The sequence below is a fragment of the Thermobia domestica genome, chromosome 10 (genome assembly GCF_964235325.1).
Source record: "Thermobia domestica chromosome 10, izTheDome1.hap1.1, whole genome shotgun sequence".
NCBI classification, from domain to species: Eukaryota; Metazoa; Arthropoda; class Insecta; order Zygentoma; family Lepismatidae; genus Thermobia; species Thermobia domestica.
The window spans coordinates 104,947,036-104,970,619 of NC_137463.1; the positions used below are offsets into that span (position 1 = coordinate 104,947,036).

Here is a 23,584-nt window from a genome sequence, read left to right on the forward strand (position 1 = left end):
TAAAGAATGCGCTCAACCTTTTTGAGACAAGGTGTACATGTAACAAACGGGCCAGTATATCTGGTGTTGGATTTTTACTTGTTCCGTTCATTAGATAATTTTCTGCGAACCCTTGACGAAATGACACATTGATATTTTACACTGTTCAGTTCTGCCGATCTAGGTATACATATGACCAGAGAATAACTTGTGTATGTACATTTATTTCTTTACTAAGTGTACAGTTTTTTGTGCATATCTCGTAATAACTAAACTAATTCTTTCTTTGAGCATAAAAAAAGTATCTCAGTATTGGATTTGGGGTCAAACCCTGATAGAAATTAGATCTTCCGAAAGACGAGTGGATTGTATCATTTTCTTTAAACGTTTCATATCGAGCTGCTCTTTTTGAATTTAACTTCAGTTAATTGAACTACTTAGACAATCAAACGTCTATTGATTTGCAATATTGGTCAATGTCACATAAGAGTTCACCTCAATAGAATTTTAGAGTTCAGAGTTAGAGTATACGCATTAGTTTGGTTGCAACACTTTCGTTGGAGGACAACCTTCATAGGGAGGAATATCTGAGACTAGCTTTCCTTGAGCGTAATATTTCCGGTATCAACATGAACGTGAAAAAGTTAAGTTCTTTTTATTATTACTATTTTCCAAAGATTTTACAATTTTAATCATTTTTCAATCTCTCAATTTCTGCTATGAAAGATGAGGGTAGAAATTACTCTCGTAAAGTTCTTGGTAAGATTTCAGTTTAATTTTCCTGGTTGAATGTTTTGTCTGATTTGATCGCGAGTACAGACGAGAAACTTGTCATAGCTTGAGCAACGATGGATTTCTTATTTTCTATGCTAACTGCTAAAAATTCACTTCCGTATCATTCTATTCATACCTCATAGACAACGACTTACTAATTTCATTCAGCTATATTACTGAGGGCGCGACTGAAGGTTGGGAACATAGGAAGTAGCAACTATTAAAGTTTTATTGTATTAATTTTCAATCAAGTATTTGGCCCATATTTTGTGGAAAGAAACCAACTTACATAATATCTATCGAGAAAGAAAATAGCTAAGATTACAAGGAACTTTATAAATGAGAGCTTTAATGAAAAAGAATGACACCTACAAATATCTGAAAGTCCTATTTCGAGTACCAATCCTTTCCCAATTTCATGTATTTTATGATCATGTGATGATGGATTATTTCCAAGGTCAGGTCAGAATATGAAATGAAAGCTTTGTTTTACGTCCCACGGTTATGCCAGGTAGGCTAAAGGAGACTGTGATGATGAGAAATGAATGAAATGGTGGAATGAAGAAAGTGGGAGGAAACGGGAGAATCCCGAGGAAACCCACGCACACGGTGTTTGTCCACCACAAAGTTTACTTGGCGCGAACTGGGATCGAACCAGGGACCCCATGCACGAGAGGAGAACGCTCTACTACTGAGCCACCGCGGCCCCGTCATAGGTCGATTCCTGCCCTGCAAAACCAGAAGTATATGGTTATTTCAATACTTTTACTATTTGTGAGAACAATTATGACTTCGGTAACTTCACTATTCAAAAGGTCCAAAACTGTATTATCTCAAATTATACAATAAGAAGTAAATATTACTCGCAAATAACGTACTTAGATTTTTCTTTAATAATAAAATTCTGTGTAAAAATACATTGTTTTGTTAACAAATATATACAATAGCTGTTCGTTTGACTTAGTGACTGTCAACTGTTTGTGACATTGGTATTTGCAGAGTCTTCTCTGATCTCAGTTTCCTCTACTTCCACTTGTTCCACTTCTTCATCTTTCTCGAAGTCTCTTCCTCGGAGGTTTATATGAATGAACCTGCAAAAATAGTTTACAAGGAATTACCTAACACAAAACAAAAACATGCGAAATTTAATTGAAATATTCACAATACATAAGAATTTTAGGAATGATTAAAAAAAGCACCAAAAGATTGCAACCTTGGCCAATAATTCGTTTTTGGATCAGGGGTCACAAAATTTTTGAACGACCCCTAAATCGAGTTTTCGAACTTTTTACGGAATAAGCATATCATAATGAGTTAAGTGATAGTTTTGGTTTGGCCACACTATACATAGTTTTCCAGACATAAGGCGTACAAGAACATTTTTCATTGAAATATATTGGATCTTTTGATGCATTTTTGGATCAGGGGCCACAGAATTTTTGAACGGTCCCTAAATCGAGTTTTCGCATTTTTTACGGAATAAGCACATACAAGAAAATTTTTGCCTGAAATATATTACATCTTTTGATCCAAAATGAAGTACGATTAATATAACGTTTTACGTACTTGAATGATTAAAATTCAACACGAAAATTTACTAATCTTTTAAATTTTCGCTTAGCATATTCAGAACTAGAAGCCACTAAAGGAAACTAACAAGGAGAAATAATGAGGATGAAATTAATACATTTCTTATATTCGAAACGTCAATTTTCAAATGTTGTATGTTGGGAAAAGCTCTAATTCATTTCTGTTGCTTTAACACATTCCTTCTGGATACTAATTTTCCGCGTTCTTGTCTCTGTTCTTTCTTTAGAAACTTTTGGGGTACTCTATTACGTTCAGCCAAATTTTTCCTTTTGATGTGTAATGTTTAATATTGTATTCTTTTGACAAGGGTTAGGTGGTAGAGCAGCCATGGCTGAACCTCGCCCGCTTCAATAAAGACATTTTCATTTCATTTCATTTCATTTCATTTCATTATCAAAAGTCCCCAGGTTAGGATTCAGGGTGTCTACTAAAATTCCAAAATGAAATTTCTTGACTTTTTCGTGAATTTTACCTTCCCAAAGCATAAAATTTAGTAACATTCTTAAGAGCGAATTGGGCCGAATTTTCATGCATGCGATAGAAGCGTGTTTTGTTTGCGATTTGGTAGCATCTAAAGCCGACCAGAGACATTTTCAGTGGTGAATTTTGACGTTTTATAGAACAAAATTTTCCAATCTATACTTATATTTGCAGATTTAAAAAAAAAATCGTGACCCAAAAGCTAAATTTCGTGACTTTTTCTTGACTTTTATGACCGTTTTCTGATTTCGTGACTTTTTCATGACTTTCGTGACCGATAGACACCCTACGATTTAATGTCGAGTTCGTGACAAAGAAATATGATTCATATGCTTGTCTTTCCGTGTATGAAATATATTGGTTCATGACTTTTGTAATTTGAAAATTATAGAATGTTAGTTAAAATGCTTTGATAGTCCTGATAATCCCAATAACTATACTTAGCATTAATCTGAGTAACAATAAACATATATTGCTGATATATAATCTTTCCATAATTATGATCATGAATCATAAATTATGATGAATATGCCCCTCTTCAAGAACATATTCTTCTTTCAGTGAACGAACTGGATAGTATTCTCTGGTTCACGAAACAAACACTTCAATATATCTAAAAACGAAATTGAATTCCATAATTTGTAGTTTTTGTATTTATAGTCTTTCATAGATTTTAAGACGATAGCAATCTTTTATCATTAAGTTTCTCACATGGATTTTAAATGTTTCTTAAATATTGACAAAATCAATATTAACATTTTCTTTCATAATTTTCTGAAAACACAATAATCAACATTTGCAATATATGCTTCTTAGTTAGCTCACTAGGAAAGCTACCAATTGTTAAAACAACTTAGAAAAAAATTGAAAGTGATTTAGTAGGTCATTTGAAGTGTGACCTAAATTTTACCGTCGTGTGGTAAAATTTTAGATAAATCCATATCTAGATACAGGGTGGACCATTTACAGTATCTTGAAATATCCTTGTAGCTTTTAAACTAATTCATGAAAAACACTGACATTTTGTATGATGCAAATACCGATAAGGAGAATAGTTTGACATATTCTGCAATACCACCAGATTGCTGTGTTGTCAACCTAGCATAAAGTTATACTTTTTCGAATGGCAATACGTCAGATTATCACATATTTCAAATTGACATGTTAAACAAAACTTACAATACCACATTTATTATTCAGTGTTACAAACTAAGGATAGTATGGTACGGTATTACAAACATCAACATTTTCGAGACTTCTACAGCAGTATTAACGCAATGGATACACGGGACAATGTGCATCCAAATTATCTTAGTGTTGAGTACTAAGATATGATCATGATATCACAGATTTCGAATAAATAGTGTAATATTACAAGGGATTGAAAGTTTGACTATTTTGACATGCTTGATTTTTAAAATTCTTAGATAAAGCACATCAAATCGCATAAATGGTTTTCAATAGATGAAAAGATCATAATTCTCTTTACAGCAATATGATATCTCAAACCGTTTCATAGATATGAAGGACATCATTTTAAGAAGCGTTACAAACTTTACCAGTGTTTGTTACATGTGCTGTAGACAGTACTATAATCTTTGCATCTATTGAAAATCATCTACGTGATCTGATGTAATACTTATCTACCAGGTTTTCGAAATAAAATCTTTCGAAAGTCTAATTTTCAATTCTTTGTAATTTTTACTCTAGTTAATCGAAATACTTCGCCATAGTATTCTGCACTAAAGTGCTTTGGATGTGAATTATCCCATCCGTTAGGATTAGGAATTAAATTTCTGGGCTTTGTGCATCTGTGGCCATGTTAGCCCGTCATGTATGAGGGATGGCATTCCTCGGGATCACAATGTCCGGGAATAGGGAAAGAAGAAAGGAATGAGAAAGGAAGGAAGCGGCCTGGGACCATTATGTTACGTGCCATCCCGGCATTGCCTGGCGTGAAATGAGGAAAACTCTGGAAAACTTCACTGAGGATGGCTGGCCTGAAAACTCTGTTTCACTTTTTTTTTTTTTTTTTTTTTTTTTGACTAAGTGTCCCTACCGGGAATTCAATCCGAGACCAATCGCCACAAAGGCGAGAGTGTTAGCGACTACTCTACGCGGGGCCACACATTATCACACTCGTCTCACTTGCATTTTACTGTTGTAGTAGCCGCCAAAATTTCGACTCTGCAACACTGTAGCTTCCTTAATTTGAAACACTGCATAACCATTTGGTATTGTAAGCTTTCGTTTAATATGTAAATCTGAAATGTGTAATAATGTGACGTAATAACATGAAAATCTAACATTCTTTTTAAAAAAAACTTCATGTTGAGTTCGTAATCCTGTTAATCTAGCTATATTGCCGAGTATGTCAAACATTGTCTCTCTATTTACACAGTGCAGCCCACTTATAACGAATTTCAAGGGACCAACACAATGACGTTTAAAAAAGAATATACAGCAGTATAGCATTACATCTGAAGAAAATTTTATTAATAGGGTTATCTAGCCTATCGTACATATTGCAGTTCTTCCTAGTTCAAGCACGCTTGAAGAAGTTTGTAATTTTCTTCAAACCGTGTCTGCTGCCGCTTTCGTAGCACTGCCGCACAAACACGAGTTAAAAAAAAAAAAAAAAAAAAAAACTTGCGGCGTGTTTTTACCTTATAGCTACCGAAAAACGCACCTCACTTTCCGCGTCTAACACAATGAGCTCCAGTAAAAACAGAGATTTATTTTTAACTTCGACCTTGAACTCTGGTGGACACGTGTTGCCGGAAATATCTGCACCCGGGACGATTTCTGCTGTTATCCGAGTGGGAGTAGGAGGAGTGAGTGATGCCTGGCTTGCACAGCGACAACAGTTATGAAAACCAGTTTTGCGGTACCTGAGTTATCCACAAGCAGAAGAAAAGAAAACATGATCCCATTCTGAAAACTTCGCTATAAGCGGTTCTTTCGGAAAATATTGTTCGTAGTATACGGACATTTCTTTTCATATTTTAAATAGACTGTGTGACGGGGATTTCATTCACGTTTGTAATATCCAATAATTCGCTATTTCCAAGTTCGTTGTAAGTGGGCTGCACTATATTTACTTCGTTCAAAGTTTCAGTGTATTTTACCTATTAGTTTTAAAGTTGCAGGGACGCTTGCAAATAAATTATGAACCCTCTATATATTAATAGTATACTACAAAATTACTGACAGAAACTATAACGCTGATTATTGCAACACTTAAAAAAGAAATATAATAACGTTGGGACGAAACCAATGTATACTCTTAAGAAAGAGTTCAAGAAGCATACAGTTCGGAAAGGTCTCTGTCTCTGCCATGAGTAAAAGTCAAAGCGATTTTACTTTTACCAATCTTACATACGAAATTTTCGTTTCAACTTTAATAATAATTTCTAAACCATAAGACGTACTTACGTAATAAATATCAAAACTATCAATTGTCCACTAAGTGTTACAAAGTATATAGCTGCAGGAAATGTTGATATAGAAGCGTTGTAAACTTGGCTGTATATGGCACCAGAAAATAACGGAACAGCATTATCAGCTGAAGCTAAGATGGCAAACACTTTTCCTAAAACAAAAAATGTCAAATATAATGATACAGAGAAACAGCACAAAGATTTTATAGAATATATACAGTATCATTAGCACCAGATACATGAAAGAATCGGACGAAAACCGCTAAAGTGCCATTAAAAATCTGTTTCGTTTTCTCAATTATTATTTGGAAATTTGTAGATAGGGTCCTTGACATCTTTCCGAGCTGGTAGTACGAAGCAGTGCCGGTTGGTGGGGTTAGATCTGAGTAACAGCTGATTCAATATAGCGGCACAACTACGCAGTTCCACCAAGGAGGAAAATCCATTCGCTTTCTAGTGAGTGAAGGTGAAACCATTCCATTGGAGAATGAAGACGAAGTATGAGGACGCCTATTCAGCGTCGCAGCGGCAAGTCTATAAGTGGTGCAAGACTTTGTTGACTGGTGCTCCCCGTCCGAATCAAGCTCATCGAGTTATAACAGAGGAGTCCATAGCCGCAGGAGATTGGCTTATTCAGGAAAACCGCTGTCTCATCATGGTTGAAATGGCTTACTTGCTGAATATGAGCTTCAGTTTAGCATAAAACAGTGCATGACGAACTCCGCTACAGAAAAGTGTCCGCCAGGTGGGTTCCTCAACAGCTGACACAGGAACTGGAAGATCGTCGGGTTGACACATGTCAAGAGTTGCTGAGGCGTTATGAAGAGGAGAATGAAGATTTCCTAGCTCACATTGTTACCAGGGATGAAAGTTGGGTGCATTATTTCAATTGGAGACGAAACGTGCAAGCTACGAATGGTGACATACGTCTTCGCCGAAACCAAAGATGTTACGCAGCCAACGCTCTGCAGGGAAAGTCATGTTGACTTTATTCTGGGATAAGAATGGTCCTATTCTGAAATGCTACATGCCTTTACGTACCTTAGTGACTAGTGCCACCTATACCGATCTTCTCAAGAACCATTTGAAGCCAGTAATATACAGAAAGCGAGGGGGATTGTTAAGTGCAGGTGTTTTCCTTCAACATGATAACGCCCGTCCTCATTCTGCTCGTGCAACTTCGAAAAACATTCGATGACTTACGCTTCAAGCACTTCCCACATCCGCAATACTCGTCAGATTTGGCACCATCAGATTTCCACATCCTTGGTCCATTAAAGGTGCACCATGAAGGGCAGAAATTCAAATCTGATGAAGACGTCCAATCGGTGATGCAAGAATGGCTACAGCGTCAACCAAAATAATTTTTCTTACGCGGTACCATAGGTCTTTCTATCTGATGGCGTTAAGTGCATTGAACTGGGAGGGGAGAATGTAGAAAAATAATGTACAAGCAAACATTTTCCCTGCAATAAAATAATGAAAAAAAAAAAAATACTGGCGGTTTTCATTTGATTCTCCCTCACATTTTGACTGCTAATGATTTCTTGTGTATTACAATTTCAATGAATTTTCAACTGCTTTTAAGTATATTTTGTGCAAGAATCTGTACTTATACATTTTACGGATATTTGAATAGACTCACACCATATGTTTCGTGTGGATTATGTATTCTCCGGGGCCGAAACAAAGACATTGCCAAAAGGGACGAAAAAAGACTGGAGGCTTTCGAAATCTGGACGTGGAGAGGAAATTGGTTAAGTAGAACGGATAATGAGTGAGGAAGTCTTAGAAACAATAGGAAAGAAAGGAACAATCTTAGATGTAATTAAAACGAGGAAAAGAAAGTATATAGGACATTAGCTGAGAAGGAAGTGTATCCTGAGGGACGTGCTAGAAAGTACGGGACAGGAGGAAAATATATATATGCAAGCGTCTCAGTTTGCAGCAAGTGACATGTCAATAACTACGATGATGAAATGTTCTTCTCTTTCATTGAGTATTTCCATAGATGTGCGCCATTCTTCAAGTTACTTTCCAGTATTTCTCTCCAGGTTCCACCAGACACTCTACTCTGCCAGGTTCATTTTCCTGTCCAATTCGTCCTCACTAATTCAATACAAAATAAGTCAGATAACTGTAATAACCAGATTGTGGACTTCAACATTTTTTTTAAAACATAATTCGTAGAAAAGTGTTTTAGGTTACTGTTCTGCTCCACAATAAACCTTATTTCAGATGGAACAACATAACGTGAAATAACTCTACGATACTGTTCTTTTCTAGCATTCTCTTCGCTCTCACTAATTCATTTGGTTATTCGTAAAAATCAATACACAAGTAAATTCCGTCTTCGTGTGGAGATTTTGCGTTCCTGACTGGATTGGTATGCATTCATTACTCTTTCTCAGAATATATTGGCGACAACTGAAACCCAATTTCTTAAAGATTATTTATTACAGCTTTTTACGTTTATGTGTTTAGCGAAGGTTTACTTACTGTTATGCGACCAAATAATCAAGAATCACATAAGAGACTTTTCAATATGGACAAACACTGATACTTCTCTTTATGTTTATTTCTCCAGCGGTGCTCATTGCTGAACATCTTTCAGGGGTCCCTGGTTCGATCCCCGGCCAAATAAATTTGTGGTGGACAACATCGTGCTCTTGGGTTTTCTCGGGGTACACCCGTTTCGTCTCACTTTCCCATTCCACTAATTCTTCTGTCATTATTTACTTGCTTTAATCATCGTCTCCCTTAGCCGAAAGGGCATAACCGTGGGATGTTAAACTCAAAAATTTCATTTCATGTTTAAAACTTTATCATATGATGGGTAAAGTTGAACACCTCTACACAAAGCACATTTTCTGATACATTGATACGATTGTTTTGATAAATCGGCTTCTAATACTAGAACAAAGGCTTTTGGTGTATAAAAGGTTATTTATTTAGTAGTTTTCGAAGAAGTATTGCATTGCTGATTTTTTGGGCTCGTGTTGGGATGTGTATTGTGCTTCTTTCGGTAGGCCATCTTCCAGCGTTTTACTTGTCTGCGATATGCACGAAGACTTGTCTGTGTAGAAAAACGATGCGACGCAACGAGATTAACAGTCTGCCCCTGTGAGCATTGCGCGCGCGCCCAGACTTACTTCGTTTGCTAGGGGACATGTAGGAGCAGTTAATTCTAACAAAAATCATTAATTGAGAGCACAGAAAATATTAAAACAAGAAAGAAACCTTGAACTTGTTAGGAAAATTTTAAACGTCTGTAAATATATAGCGAAGCATTGACTTTAAATACAGTATTGTAATAATGCCCCCGGTGTGCATACGAAGTGCATCAGAGGCCTGCTATTGGCCTTAGAGCAGGGATGTAAATAAGCAACAAAATTTTACCAGCCCAAGAAAAATGCTACTAGCCCACATCCCACAGCAGAAATCATTTACTTACCTTCGGTATTTTATTAGTGATACTAAAAATTCGTCCGCGCCGATGAACCACTCGCCCCAGGCAAGAGATTATTTGCATCCCTGCCTTAGAGGATTGCTATTGTTCTGATCAACAATACCAATATTTAACACTTCATAACTATCAACATACTTGCGAGCAGTTCCGTCATACGGAAAGCATTTTTACAAGGTCAGGCAATTATCCACTTTCGACATTTTTTTTTTTTTTTTTCATTCATGAACGAGTGATGACAGGATGAAAAACAGGTCTGTTCTATATAGAGTGGACATTTACCTACTAAAAGACTATAGGCGTTCATTCCGGTGATGGAGTTCATTTTTGGGCTTTGTCCAGCTTTTTTTGCTATTTCGATCACTGTGCGACAGTTCCATCAGGTGTCTTGTTTAACAGTAACATTTTTCATTACTCTATTTAATCGAGTTCCTGGCAATTATTTTTTTTATTCACTATTATTCTCTGGTACCGTACAAGGTTCGACAGCAAATACTGTGATAAAAACAAAGAAACGGAAGTTTGGCAAAAATACATACAATAAAAGTACGAGTTGTATGAAATTTGGTGTTTTGTAATTGATGGTCTTTTTTGTTGAAGTTAATTTGGAATTTAATTCATTCCATTTCATTTCTAAGAAAATGTGCCCAAATATTTGTTTTCCTAATGTAACCACTGTCAATAAATATGATGTATGGATAAAGTTAAAAAAAAAAAAAAAAAAAAAAAAAAAAAAAAAAAAAGAAAAGAAAAGAAAAAAAGAACCACAGTGATGCCCTATTTATTCTACGTTAATATGTTTTTAAAAGTTAAACATAACTGTCTTGTACGGACAATGATAAAATTAATACTAGAAATACAAACCTACATTAAGGATATTTGGTAAATCTCTTACTCTCACTTTAAATTTTTGCCATAAGGGCTTGCGAACTGCCTCCAAGGCAGATTTTGACCTCTATATTTAATGTGAAGTATATTTAATTTATCACCTAAAAAAAAAAAAAAAAAAAAGTTTATTTAATTTATCACCTAAAAAAAAAACTTTTACTCTATAGTTGTTTCAAAGATTAATGCTTTCTAGTTATTCAATAAATAGATAAATAAAATCAATTTACCTCTTTCAGATGTTGGCACAATTTTAGAAACCATGGACCGTATTACTGGAGCAATCACGGGGCCCACGGAGGCTATAGTAGCACCTGTAATGACAGATGTTCGCGATCATAGTAAATACTTTACAACAACTTTATAAGCAAATGTTATATCTCAGAGGTGTATTATTCAGCAGTATAGTATCCTCAGAAGTTCAAGATCAACAATTCTCCTTTTCTTATTACACGGAAACACTAAGTCACAAGAGTACAGACATTTACACATGGGCATTTGGCGTACGTGATAACGGCGTCAAGTTTTGAGTAAAAGAAAAAAAATATATATTATATATTGATTTAGATCAATTGAATGATAATTAACGACAATATTGGATCACAGTAACGACATACAGGATGTGCAAAGACATGCTTCGCATAAAAATAAAACAAAAGTTTAAGTGATGTTATTTTTGTTACAAACCGTTTCTATGTTGGACTGACAGAAAAAAAAATGTTAAGCTGCACGAGGTGCGAATCCTAATCTCTTGCGCGCTGGGTAGATTCTCGAGCTCATGAATTTCTGCTAATCTTTTGATCTTATGTTTCTGTACTACCTTATGATGGCGATAAAAGTGCCCATAAATCTCTTGTATGCACAATACATTATTATTTCTTAATCAAAATATCCACCCTAGTGGATTGTCTCTGATGATTACTACCAGATGGGTGGTTAATCCAAACTCGATATATAAAATAAAGACCACGGAAAACTGTTCGTGTCACTGGTAACTCAATTGGTACAGTGTTCATCTGGCAAACAGGTGATTGAAGTTCGATTCTAACTCTCATCTTGATTCTATTTTGACTTTCAAAAAGCGAGGAATTGAGCTACACAGAATTGATAAACATTTACTGGCGCAACAAAGAAAGAAGTCAAACATTTGAGGAATGATCACCGGAGAGTAGTAACTGTTTTAAAGAGTTCTTATCATGTGGTCTCGCTTTTATAAGCAAAAATGAAGTGTTTGAACTCCTAACATAATGGAAACTTCATGACGTACGTAGAGTTTTGAGCGTAGTTTGACCCTTTCTTAAAAAGTCACTTAGATTGATACAGAAACCATGGCGAAGTAAGACTTCTTATTTATATTCTACTATTTGTGAGAAGCTTATAGAATTACTGATGAAAGTATAATTGATACCATTCTGAAAAAATAAAAATATTCGAAGTATTTTTCTATGACTGCAGATTCCACCCCTGATATCACGAATAACGATCATGTGAATTTTATCTTAACACTTTCAGCCCCATGTGTATCTTTTTGATACACAGTGAGGGTTTACTGATGGACCACGTGTATCAAATAGATACACATTGGCTGACAGTGTTCATAGCAAACTGTAGTCTGGTCCCGGGGTGAAATTTACTCAAACAGGGTTGGGGCTGAAAGTGTTAAAAAGCAATTGAAAAGGAAACCTGTAGATTATTATTATTATTTTGTTTTTAATTCATACTGGTAAGGAGCTTCCTCATTTTGTTTTAATATATATGGACTAGGTATTCAGAACTGTCTCAGCCAGTCATATAACATACTACTTACATACGGCATTTATACTAATGGCCTGTATATTAAAAGGGACCAGTCCATTAATATTTTATGTGCCATGCCCTGCCTACTCAGTTACGTTAGTGGGAACTAGCATTGCAGAATGTTGTACACATTCTAGACCTAGAACACATTTTCCCTATCTGTAAAGTGTCTTCAAACATATTTTTATTCTTAATATGAAATTTTTTGATAGTTTTTAGCAGTGCTGGAGAATATTTACAAAGAACTAACGATCATGCTAATAGTAAAATGTGTCCACGTTTGGATAAATTATTAATTAGGCTTTTTATACTAATTTGAGAATGTTGAATTCAATGGGAGTATTTTCAAACTTATTTGTTAATGGGGTCATGAGAAAAATGACCTCAAAATCAGGATCTGTGAAGTATCGCTAATGGTAAAAGTGCCTATGCTTGAATACATTTCTAATTGGACTTTTTATACTAATTTGAGAATGCTGAATATAATGAAACTATTTTCTAAACATATTCGTCCATGGATTTTTCGTAATCCAATGGACGGATGTACGAGGGCGAGTAAAAAATTATCTACACTTTTGTCATAACTTTTCTTACATTACGCACTTTGTCTTCTGTCCTAGCATATTTTATTGTCATACTGTTATAGTAATGCTGTGAAAGTGTGATCTTAATTCCTCCATTTTTCTTCCTTCTGTTGCAGATATATCATGGCTGCTCCATTAGAAGTTTGCACCAAAGAGGAACAAGGAGCAGTGATCCGATTCCTCTGATCGGAGGGTAACAAGGGGTCAGACATTCACTACAGACTATCATCGCAATATGGGAGAAGTGCACTATCACGTAAAACTGTGAGTTTGTGGCTCAAGAAGTTTAAAAGTGGTCGAACAAGTATAACGCATGAAGAGGGAGCAGGATGACTATCAACCTCCACTACAGATGACAATATTCAGCAAGCTCGAGAGATGGTTCTGGCGAATAGGCCAATCACTATCAATGAGGTAGAAACTGCTTTGAACATCAGTCATAGCTCTGCCCATCAAATCATTCACGATCAGCTCGGTTTTCATAAAGTCTGTGCATGGTGGGTACCAAGAAAGTTTACTGCAGAACACAAGCTCACTCGTGTTAGGGTCTGCCAACGTTTACTCACTCGCTCCAACAACGAAGGTAATGCATTTTTAAGCAGAACAGTCACCGGCAATGAAACATGGGTTTATCACTATGAGCCAGAATCAAAGCGCCAGAGTATGCAAAATGCGGTACAAAAGTGGCTTCACGACCAACCGAAAACATTTTATTTGGAAGGAATACGTAAGCTCGTTGACCGTTGGCCCAAGTGCATTGATAAGGAGGGAGATTACATATAAAAATGATGTGCATACTATAACCCTAGCTTCATGTAAATAAACTGTAGAATGAAAAGTGTAGATAATTTTTGACTTGCCCTCGTATTTTAAAATAGTTCCATTAAAATAGATTCAGCACCCTCAAATTAGTATAAAAAGCACAATTAGAAATTTATCCAAGCGTGGGCACATTTTACTAGGAGCATGATCGTTAGTCCTTTGTAGCTGAGTGCATTCATTTAAAAGCTTCTTGTGGAAAGAAAACATTCAATGTGATATCCTGTCTCTGTGTAAACTTAATAAAATTTTAATTTCAAACTCCTACAACATTTATACCTTATATAACAACTGTATTGAAAATATATTTGTATACCCCTGCTACAAATTGTTCTATAGACATAGTCTTCTACCCAATCAAGGATGAAAAATATTTAAACCACGAGTATTTTAACTAAATAGGGAATGATATGTTGACCTTCATGTTTTTTTTTCAAATATATATGTATATATCATAGGAAATAAAAATACTTTGCAATAACGTATGTCATAAACTTATTTGTGCATTATTTTTGCTGTACTCGCTCAGGCAATTTAATCCTTTTTATTTTAAAAGTCTGCTACCTTTAAACAAATAGTGTAAATAATCGTTGTACGTTCTCACAACGGATGTATATCAGCAACGAGCAGACGAAGCAGCCACTGGCCTTGGCAATCAACTGCAACCAATCATTGTCGTACTTATGCTTACGTCACTATGGTAGGTGGGACTCACGTGAGCAGTTAGAACAAGGAGAAAACGCGAGAGGTAGCCATTATTAGGCGCCAAGAGAGTTACGAGGAAGAGACTCACCTTCTCATCGCTGCTGAAACAACTCATATAAAATGTAATATTGAGCATATCCGTTTGTATTTTCATAATCTAAGAACATCAACATCTTTTCTTGTCATGATATTACTTTTTACTTGTAAAGACATGTAAGTATAGTGTTAATATAATCTCCAATTTGTGCGTATCATTAGCGTTATTCTGACCCGAGAATTGCTGCCTCATGTTCGTTCGCTTTGTTGTGCATGGTACGGAATATATATTAATGCTAGCAAATTATTGTTGTAAGTTGTTTTTCAGATTAAATGATGCTGAAATTTTGTCCTATTCGTAAGTTTAAGGTTGTTATTTGAATTTTTGCCTATGTGTAGTTAGCGGTGAAAGAAGCTATTCTTTTGTAATAACTTGTTTTGTCGTTAACGCTCGGGTGAAAAGTTCGATTAATGACTATCTACTGTAATGTTTGCTCTACTTGGATTACTATCCTATGGAGTAAACATCACACGTACAGATGTATTATTTTTACTTCTCAGCCAAATGCAACTATTTTTAAACTGTCAACAGTGAAAATTTTGCGAAAAGTGTATCTTTTTTTATTACCAGCTGAACATGTGCTGTTTACACAAATTATTCAAATCTACACAAAATCTGGAATCAACTAGAGAAAACGGCACGTTTCTCTAGCCTGTGGTTTCCAAGGTCTCAATGACAAAAGGGATTGGCCAGAAATATACAAACGTAGCATTTTAATATATAGACTAGCTGAACCTGATCTAAGAGCATAAATCTCCTTCCCACTTCTTCATTATATCTGTACATGTTCGTTTACAGTCACAAGTGAAGGACGGGAGGACATACAAAGGGTGAATTGCTGAAGAGAAACACATAAATTTAGTATTTTAATATATAGATGTTGGGTTAAATTTGTGGCAAACTTAGGAATTGGCCATAAACATATAAAATTAGTATTTTAATACACCCGTTATTAACAATTGGCATCAAAGATGCCATTCTGCATCGGTCTTGCATTTACTTGGGCACGCTACCCTCAATAGGGCTTGCGAGTCAGGTTAAGTGGAAGTTCCTGACTCGTAAGCATAAAGCTCATCTCTGCTGTAAAGTAAGCAACTCTCCAACTTACCATACAAATATACCTTAATTTATTATACTCTATACAAAAGCGTGGTACACTATTTGCAGTATTTCCAAATTAAAATTTCTGAATTGGACAAATGTATAATTTAATTTTCGTAATACTTTAGTAAGGTATTGCATACGGCAATTTCATTTTAAATGTGCAAATGTTTATTCTTAAATATTTTTTTTTTTAATAGTAAATGTTTACAACGATGCCTTGGTTTTTTTTTTCCTCACAATTATGCAATTTTAGTGGCTGTCTCCAACAGGAATAAGTGAGAATGTTAAATATCTAGTTTTATTAGCATTTAGTACTTTTTTTTTCGGCTTTCACATGCTTTTCTGTTATTGTTTCGTGTATTTTCTGTGTATATAGGAGAATACCCTGTATATTTTCAAATTCACTATCCTAAGAAGTTTTAATTATATTTGCCATTGAAAAAGCTGGGAGGCCATGCCCAGGGCTAGATCTACCAGTGATATAGAGTTAGGTTTAAGTTAAGTATTACCAACTGAGGTTATGAGTACATACGGAGGAATGCTGCGTAGTCTTTCCAATTATGTAAGGTTGTGGCAGTAAAGTTACACATCTAATAATATAACCAATATTTTACAAAATCTTTTAGAAAAAAATCGTGGATGTATGTAAAATGATGACATTTACATCAGGCTCAAGCTTGTTAACATCAATAGGGCTCTCGCTCATTAAACTACTTTGGACTCGCGCTCACTAATTTCAATGGTGCTCGGGCTCACTACTTTCAATAGAGCTCCCGTTCACTCAGGATCAAGCTCGCTACCCTCAATGCAGCTCATCGTCAATAACCTTGTCGAGGCTCACTCTCTCTCGGGATCGCGCTGATTATCGTACTGAATGCGAGTTTGGATATCTTTAGTCTGCACTGTCTTTCTACCCGTGGCAGGAAACGAGGAGACTGCATATCTGACTGGGCCCATAGAATGAAAATCCTTGTATATATATATATATATATATATATATATATATATATATATATATATATATATGTCCCTAAGTATTTTACTCATCACGTTCCCGAAAGTTTTTTCTCTCAAAAGATAAGAAGGAAGGAGGTAGCGTAATATTGAGTTTCCAGAACAACTCAACACCAAAATGATCGAACGTACAAGCCTACGTCCGTCCGGAAGGTCTTTTGTACAGAGCCGCCGTTTCGCCAGTCGTACCAACATAATTTTTTCTGTGTTAACACTAGAGTTAATGCTCTTTCTACCAGAAGAACTTTCTGTCCTGCTGAAGTACACAAAGTACTCTAATTTATACGTAACATGGTAGACTTTTAGGACGTTACGTTCTGCCGGAAGGACGCTGTACGTTATCATGAACATAGCTCTGAATAAAAGTAGTCAAGTTTCTAAGAAGTTTTGTTAAGATAACTTACCTAGGTAGAAAAGCCACGGGACCGATGCAAATCCATACACAAGACGAGCAATAATATTCATTGTAGCACCAACCATTATAATAACTGTATCTTTAAACTGAAGAACTTTATTCATGATAGGTAATGCAATCAGAGTACCTGCAAGAAATACCAGAAAATTGTAACTAGTAACGTGTACATAGAATGGAAAAACCAAGCACATGCAATACGAATAACAAATTAAATATATTTACTATTATTCACAAAAGGCATTAATTCTGTCCTACTAGACATCTAGCGGATAAATATTAAGCATCTAAATCTGTTAAAAGAAAATACGACCATTATAACTTAAAACCTTTGTGTTTAGTTTCAGTGTGTATTTATTTCATTAGAAAAGCATACGTACGACTTATATTTTACTAGCAAGCTTGGAGCAATTTAAATTTATACAAAATTATAATCTGATGGTTTAACGAACACCTTTGCAGTTCACTCGGAAGATTACAGCTAGGTAAGTCTTCGGATAATATAGTAAGAAAGAATATCCTTGGCCCACTCCCCTCCATCAATTTTATAATGGTCATAATGCCCTTATACTTAAAATTCACAGCTTATACGTATACAATACAATACTTTAAACTTCGTTATGAATAATACATAAAGAGTGAAATTAATACCTTGACATCTTGAATATTCAGTGGTTTTTATCTTCCAATCACTGTCCACTATCCAAATATTATTTCTCTTAGTTTTCTAGATAGAACTCTAGATATTTAACAAATACATATCATCTTTATAACCTGACATATAACAATGAAAAAGATATTTTGACAACTTGAACTTTTATGTAATTAATTTTTGAGTAGTAGTTACTCATTTTGTTCTGGACTCGATGTAATGCAACACGCAATTTGATCTTCCTGCAATATATTAGTGAATTGTTTAGAATCTTATCGTAAAGGAACCTTTTAGTTATTCTACTTAAATGTACTAAGTATTAAATAATTCTCAGTAAAGCTAAGAAGAAATCTATTATTCTCCTTATTGTCATTAGAAATAGCTGTTTTTCATAATGATAAAAAATAATTTTATACAATACAAAACTAACACATTTAGACTTGCTACATAACTACATCTGTCATAAGAGAAACAATACGTTTTATACTAAAGTTCCATATATACGCATAAATATAATGAATAGAGAGAAGCAAAATATGAAATTTCATATTTTAAACCATGCCTCGTGTGGAATGGATCTTATTGTTTCGTGGTATGTTAAGTCGAAATAACTTGTTTTAAATTTTCATATTTTATAATATTTTGACAACTTTTTCATATGTAGCAAAAATCTTCGCATTTCTTTACATCCTGTATCTGTCGTTTCGTATACCTAATCTGATTTCTAATTTCGTTGAACCCAGTGGCTTTGCATTACCTTGAAGTATAAGCGCATTTCCCTTCCCCACACAGAAAGGGAAGTTCATTCATCTAGTTATATCTCCCAGTGAGTGGAACAGCATCTCTAGTATTAGCGCTGGAGCATTTTAAGGCGTGCTAACATTCCGTTTTTGGTGCTAAGAGATGTACCGACTCTCACGGTATGATCACAACCCATGATATGAGAACTTCTTGGAAACTACATTCCCAGCCCTACTTACATCAGATTAAGGCTGATGTACTACCTACACTATCGGAACCAAAAACTCCTGCAATCCACCCATTTCGAAGTAGGATGAACTTCTGCTTCCTCGGCAGGATATCTCTTCATATTTAACTCCTTACTTTATGAGAAATAAAAATAATGCTAACATCGGACTTACTTATTCCCCAAATATATTTAATTTAAACAAATCTACTTTACTATAACAACAACAGACGGAGCTGTGTGAATCTAACGCAAATTGAAGTGGTGATAAATTGATTATTCTCAGGTTTGTATCTCTTTGTACGTTACTGAAATGATAATTCTTGTTGGGCTTCCCACGTTTATGCCCTGTAAGCTAGAAGAGACGGATGATTACAAGTGAATGTTATGAAATGAGAATGTGGAATGAAACAGGAGAACACGACAAAACTCAAACACACGATGTTGTCCTCCACAAACGCACATGGTTTTCAAGGAACCCTTACATGTTGCGTTATCCTTTGAGGTATAATATATATTAATAACGTCAATTGTTAATAGTGAGCTTTTATTTCTGAAACTAGTTGAAATATCCGTTCTTTGTAAGGAAAGCATAAGCTTGTGGAAAATATTTCAAAGGTATATTGGAAACTCCTTCCCCTCCTTATGATGCGTATTTTACTCGTAGGAAAATCAAGAAATTCAGCTCGACTCAAATGCTATCTTCAAAAATGCATTCTAGGCGGTGTGAATGCCACATTTTAATCACAGTGAATTGATATATATATATAAAACTCAAATCGATCGAAGTGCTGTTTAAAAATTCAATTTAAATGGTCCAAATGTTTCACCACTTTAGCCATTTTACGAACACAAAATAAGAAATTAAAATATTTTGGAAATTGGCCATTTTAGAAGTGGAATTTCCGAAAATACTTGCGAAACGTGTCAATTTATATTCAGTAAGGAGTTTATATCGAGTTACACGTTACACCTCTTCATATACTCATATACCCCTTATAGAGACTTATGGGATATTCTATTTCTGGCTTACATTTTGAAGCCCTTCCCCTTAAGATAATCATTGTACTGAAAGTAATGCGACAAAAAAACTGGCTCGAGCCTCGTGCAAACTATATTTCGAAATTCATTTCAAATGGTACACCCGTTTTCCCGTGATGAAACAATGTCGAAAATATTACAGAAACTGTCATCCTCTTCCCCCCTTAGAAGCGGAATTTTTGAGAACGCTGGAGCATGTGAATACTTATTTTTAATGAGTTTATACACTGAGTCTCATCTCTTTAACACGAAACGCTTGTGACATACAAAACTAACGAGGTACATATTTAACTCCAGACTCCCCCATAGGACACGCATACAATGAAAATGACGTGATAAAAAATGTTGCTCGAGGAAGAGTGCTAACTACGTTCAAAAATTCATTTTAAGCGGTTCAGACAGTTTCCCGTAAAGATAAGATAGACAATGTCGGCTTGAATGACGAGACAAAAATATAGAAATTTCCATCTTAAAGGCAGAATTTGCGAAAATGCTGAAGCATGTATTCCATTATTTACAATTACGAGTTTACATACCGAATTCCAAACCTCCATTAGAAGGACCATTATATTTGGCATTTTCTGAATAATCGGAAATTTTAATATTATGGAAGCTGCTTCCCTCCCTTTTTCGCTTAGGAGTGGAATTTCTCAAAACGTTGAAATGCATATTCCATTATTTTAAATTAAAAGTTTACATACCGAAATTCAAACCTCCAACTTAAATGACTCTTCTTACATTTGGCATTTTCTGAATAAATAATGGGAAATCTTAATATTATAGAAGCTACCTCTACATTTCTTCCCTTAGGCGTGGAATTTTTCAAAAGACTGAAACATGTATTCCATTATTTTTAGTTAACATCTTAAATGCCGAACTTTACACCTTCAACTTATGCAAACCCTTATATTTGGCATTTTCTGAATAAATAGTGGAAAATTTAAATATTACAGATATTGACCTTTTTCCTTAAGTGCGGAATTTTCAAAAACTTTGAAACATGAATTCAGTTATTTTTAATGGGGAATTTACATGCCGAGTTTCATTTATATTCCTAATTTCAACGATTTGTGAAATATTCTATTCTTGGCAAAAAATTTGAGCCTCCTTAAAAAAAAAAAAAAAAAAAGTATTTCCAAAAATGCTTCTTTATCTCTCGCTTCGGTGGAAAAATTAATCCTTTATCCAAATTGCTTGTTTTTATCTATAGTAGTACAAACAGAGAAATAATGACCTACGTCTACTCTTTTACATAATAGTATAGATCGATAATGGTGTAAACCTATGCCTGGTATGTTTTAAAAAAGTTAATGCATACGTGCCATAAATGAAAGGTAATATATACATATAAAGTTTATAATTAGAAAATATATTATTAAAACTTCATATTTTCGAGTTTTAATTTTCATATTTTCTTATTTTTTTCCTTCATATTTTGCCTCTCTCTAATGATGAATTAATATTTTGTTACCGCTATCTTTTATTCCTTTAAAATATCATAACGCATCACAACACATCAAACATAAACACACACACACACATAAAGAGTAACACTTTACAAAAATTTAGATTAGAATTGGAGCATTTTATCAATTTATAGTTTTATAAAAATAATTATTATTTCACTATTGATTAACGCAAAAGTTTTTTAATCAACTTATTTTTTATTATTTTTTCCACATTAGGCAACTAACCGCAGCAATATATTGTCTGTACGGACAACTGTCGAAAAATTGGAAACGTATTTGCAGTTACGTCTCCAGTTACTCCACGTTCTGATATGGGGCGAAAATAAATAACGTGCATCTTAATGCTACTCGAGAGAGATCCTTGTAATTCGTTCAGCGGCTTGCACGTAGATAATAATTTCGTATGTTAAGGAAAGAGTTAATAAAAATTAATGTAATTATTATACTTTTCACTAGCTTAGTAGTATTTCTTTCTTCCATCATTTTCATATTCTACATACAACACAAAATAAAAAAAAAAAAACAATTACTAGTACTAGGTCTGAAGTTGATTTGATATGTTATATAACGGCATCACACAGATTTTTAGTAAACCCTTTACATTTGAACCCAACTGCTACTAAACGCTGCAGCAACTGGTTGTTGCGTGTGTGAGCAGTTAATAATAATTGCTTTCCCGCTTGACAACTGCAGTAACCATGCAGTAACTCGCTTGACATCACTAGTTCAAAGTTACGATTGAATCAATCGATTGCTGCAACTAGTTACCTAATGTGAAAGAAGACTGAAAGTTTTGAAAATACAAACCAGCAGCAAAAATTCCAGATTGGTAAGAACCAAACTGACTGTACGTTTCTAAATCCCACTTGAATCGAAGCTGAGTATATAAGTAATTCATATTTCTTTCGTCTGTAAAAAAAAGAATAAATAAACAAATAATAAAATACAAAGAAATTACATTTTCTACGCACAACAACATTGCAATGTCAAGTTAAAAATCCATACAGAATAATTCGCTTTAGTTTTTTGAACTAATAACACTATATAACAAGTAATAAGCTTAAATCGTCTTTTGTTTAAATATAATGGATGAATTAAGTAATTTCGTCACTTCTATAAGATTTGTAGAAAATGGCAAGAAAATGTATGTAGTACTTATTGATCTAGAAGAGGCTTTTGACCGAATGACCTGGGAAGTGCTAATCGGAGTTTTAAATAAGGTTGTGTCGAAATGAAAAGACCAATGGATCATAAGGAATATATATAGACCAACATGAATTAAAATAAGGGTAAAATCGTCAACGTTATTTAATATCTAGAAGAAATACTGAAGAAGGATCTTCATTGTAAAGAAGGTATTGCAGTAGGAGATGGAATGAGTAAGTATATACGCAGTGTTGTCATTCAGTTGGTTCGTCCAAACCGGTTTTGAAAATGTCTCCATCTCTAGATCCAGTACTTACGAAAAAAAAAAAAAAAAAATCCAGTAGTGTCTTTGAAAATCAATCAAAATATCAATATAAAGATGCTATATGACTTAATTCTAGTCACTATAACTAGTATCATTAGAATAAATAATAATAATACAATCATATAGTAATAATATTAATATTAAATCAACTTACTATACTGATCACAGAACCAATTGTTAAATAATTTCAATGGATCACTATGTATATGGTTTCCGGATGATACGGCTCTTGTTGTGGAATCTGAACACGAAATGAATATGATACGGGAAAACTTTATGAACAGCTGCGAAGAATATAGGATGAAACTTAACGTTACAGAGACAAAGGCAATGATAATTGAAGCGAAGCGCTCTGTATCAAATATAGAAGCAGCAACAGTGAAAATAAAACAGATAGCTACTTTTCGTTGTTAGGTAGTATTATGAGTGAAAACATGAAGTACAAATGTAAATTAAAAGCAAGAATAGGAACGATGAAAGACGCTTTTAGAACAATAATGTATTTTGTGGGTGGTATTTTGAATAGAGTTCAGAAAAGACATATAAAATATTTCGTGTAAAGTGCTGTACTTTATACGGAAGACACATGAACATTACTTAAAACCTAAGGAAAACAATTACAGGCTTTCACAGTTGGATGTGGAGAATAACAGAGAAAGAAAGTAAATCTTTAATTTATCGTCCCATGCTTATTCCCTTTAGGCTACAGAAAACAGATGTTTAATACAGTGAATAATTATGAAGCAATTGTAGGGCTAGGAGTGGTAGATCACTCCTAAATAGAGAGAAAAGAGACTATAATGGCCGAAAACAAGACTAAAAAGAGACTAAAAGAGAC

At 34.5% G+C, this 23,584-nt stretch overlaps 1 protein-coding gene across 5 annotated transcripts in view; it reads right to left on the minus strand.

The window, feature by feature from the left end:
• Window positions 1-1,623: 1,623 nt before the first annotated feature.
• Window positions 1,624-23,584, minus strand: part of LOC145662621 (putative peptidoglycan muropeptide transporter SLC46) — a 59,862-nt gene continuing 37,901 nt past the window's right edge. For all 5 annotated transcript variants that reach the window (XM_081728358.1, XM_081728361.1, XM_081728357.1 and 2 more), the window contains 5 exons: window positions 22,083-22,184; window positions 17,139-17,276; window positions 10,845-10,928; window positions 6,259-6,415; window positions 1,624-1,844 (listed from right to left, as the gene is read on the minus strand). In XM_081728358.1, coding sequence (XP_081584484.1) covers window positions 1,724-1,844; window positions 6,259-6,415; window positions 10,845-10,928; window positions 17,139-17,276; window positions 22,083-22,184 — 602 coding nt within the window. In that variant the 3' untranslated portion in view covers window positions 1,624-1,723. The remainder of the gene's footprint in view (window positions 1,845-6,258; window positions 6,416-10,844; window positions 10,929-17,138; window positions 17,277-22,082; window positions 22,185-23,584) is intronic.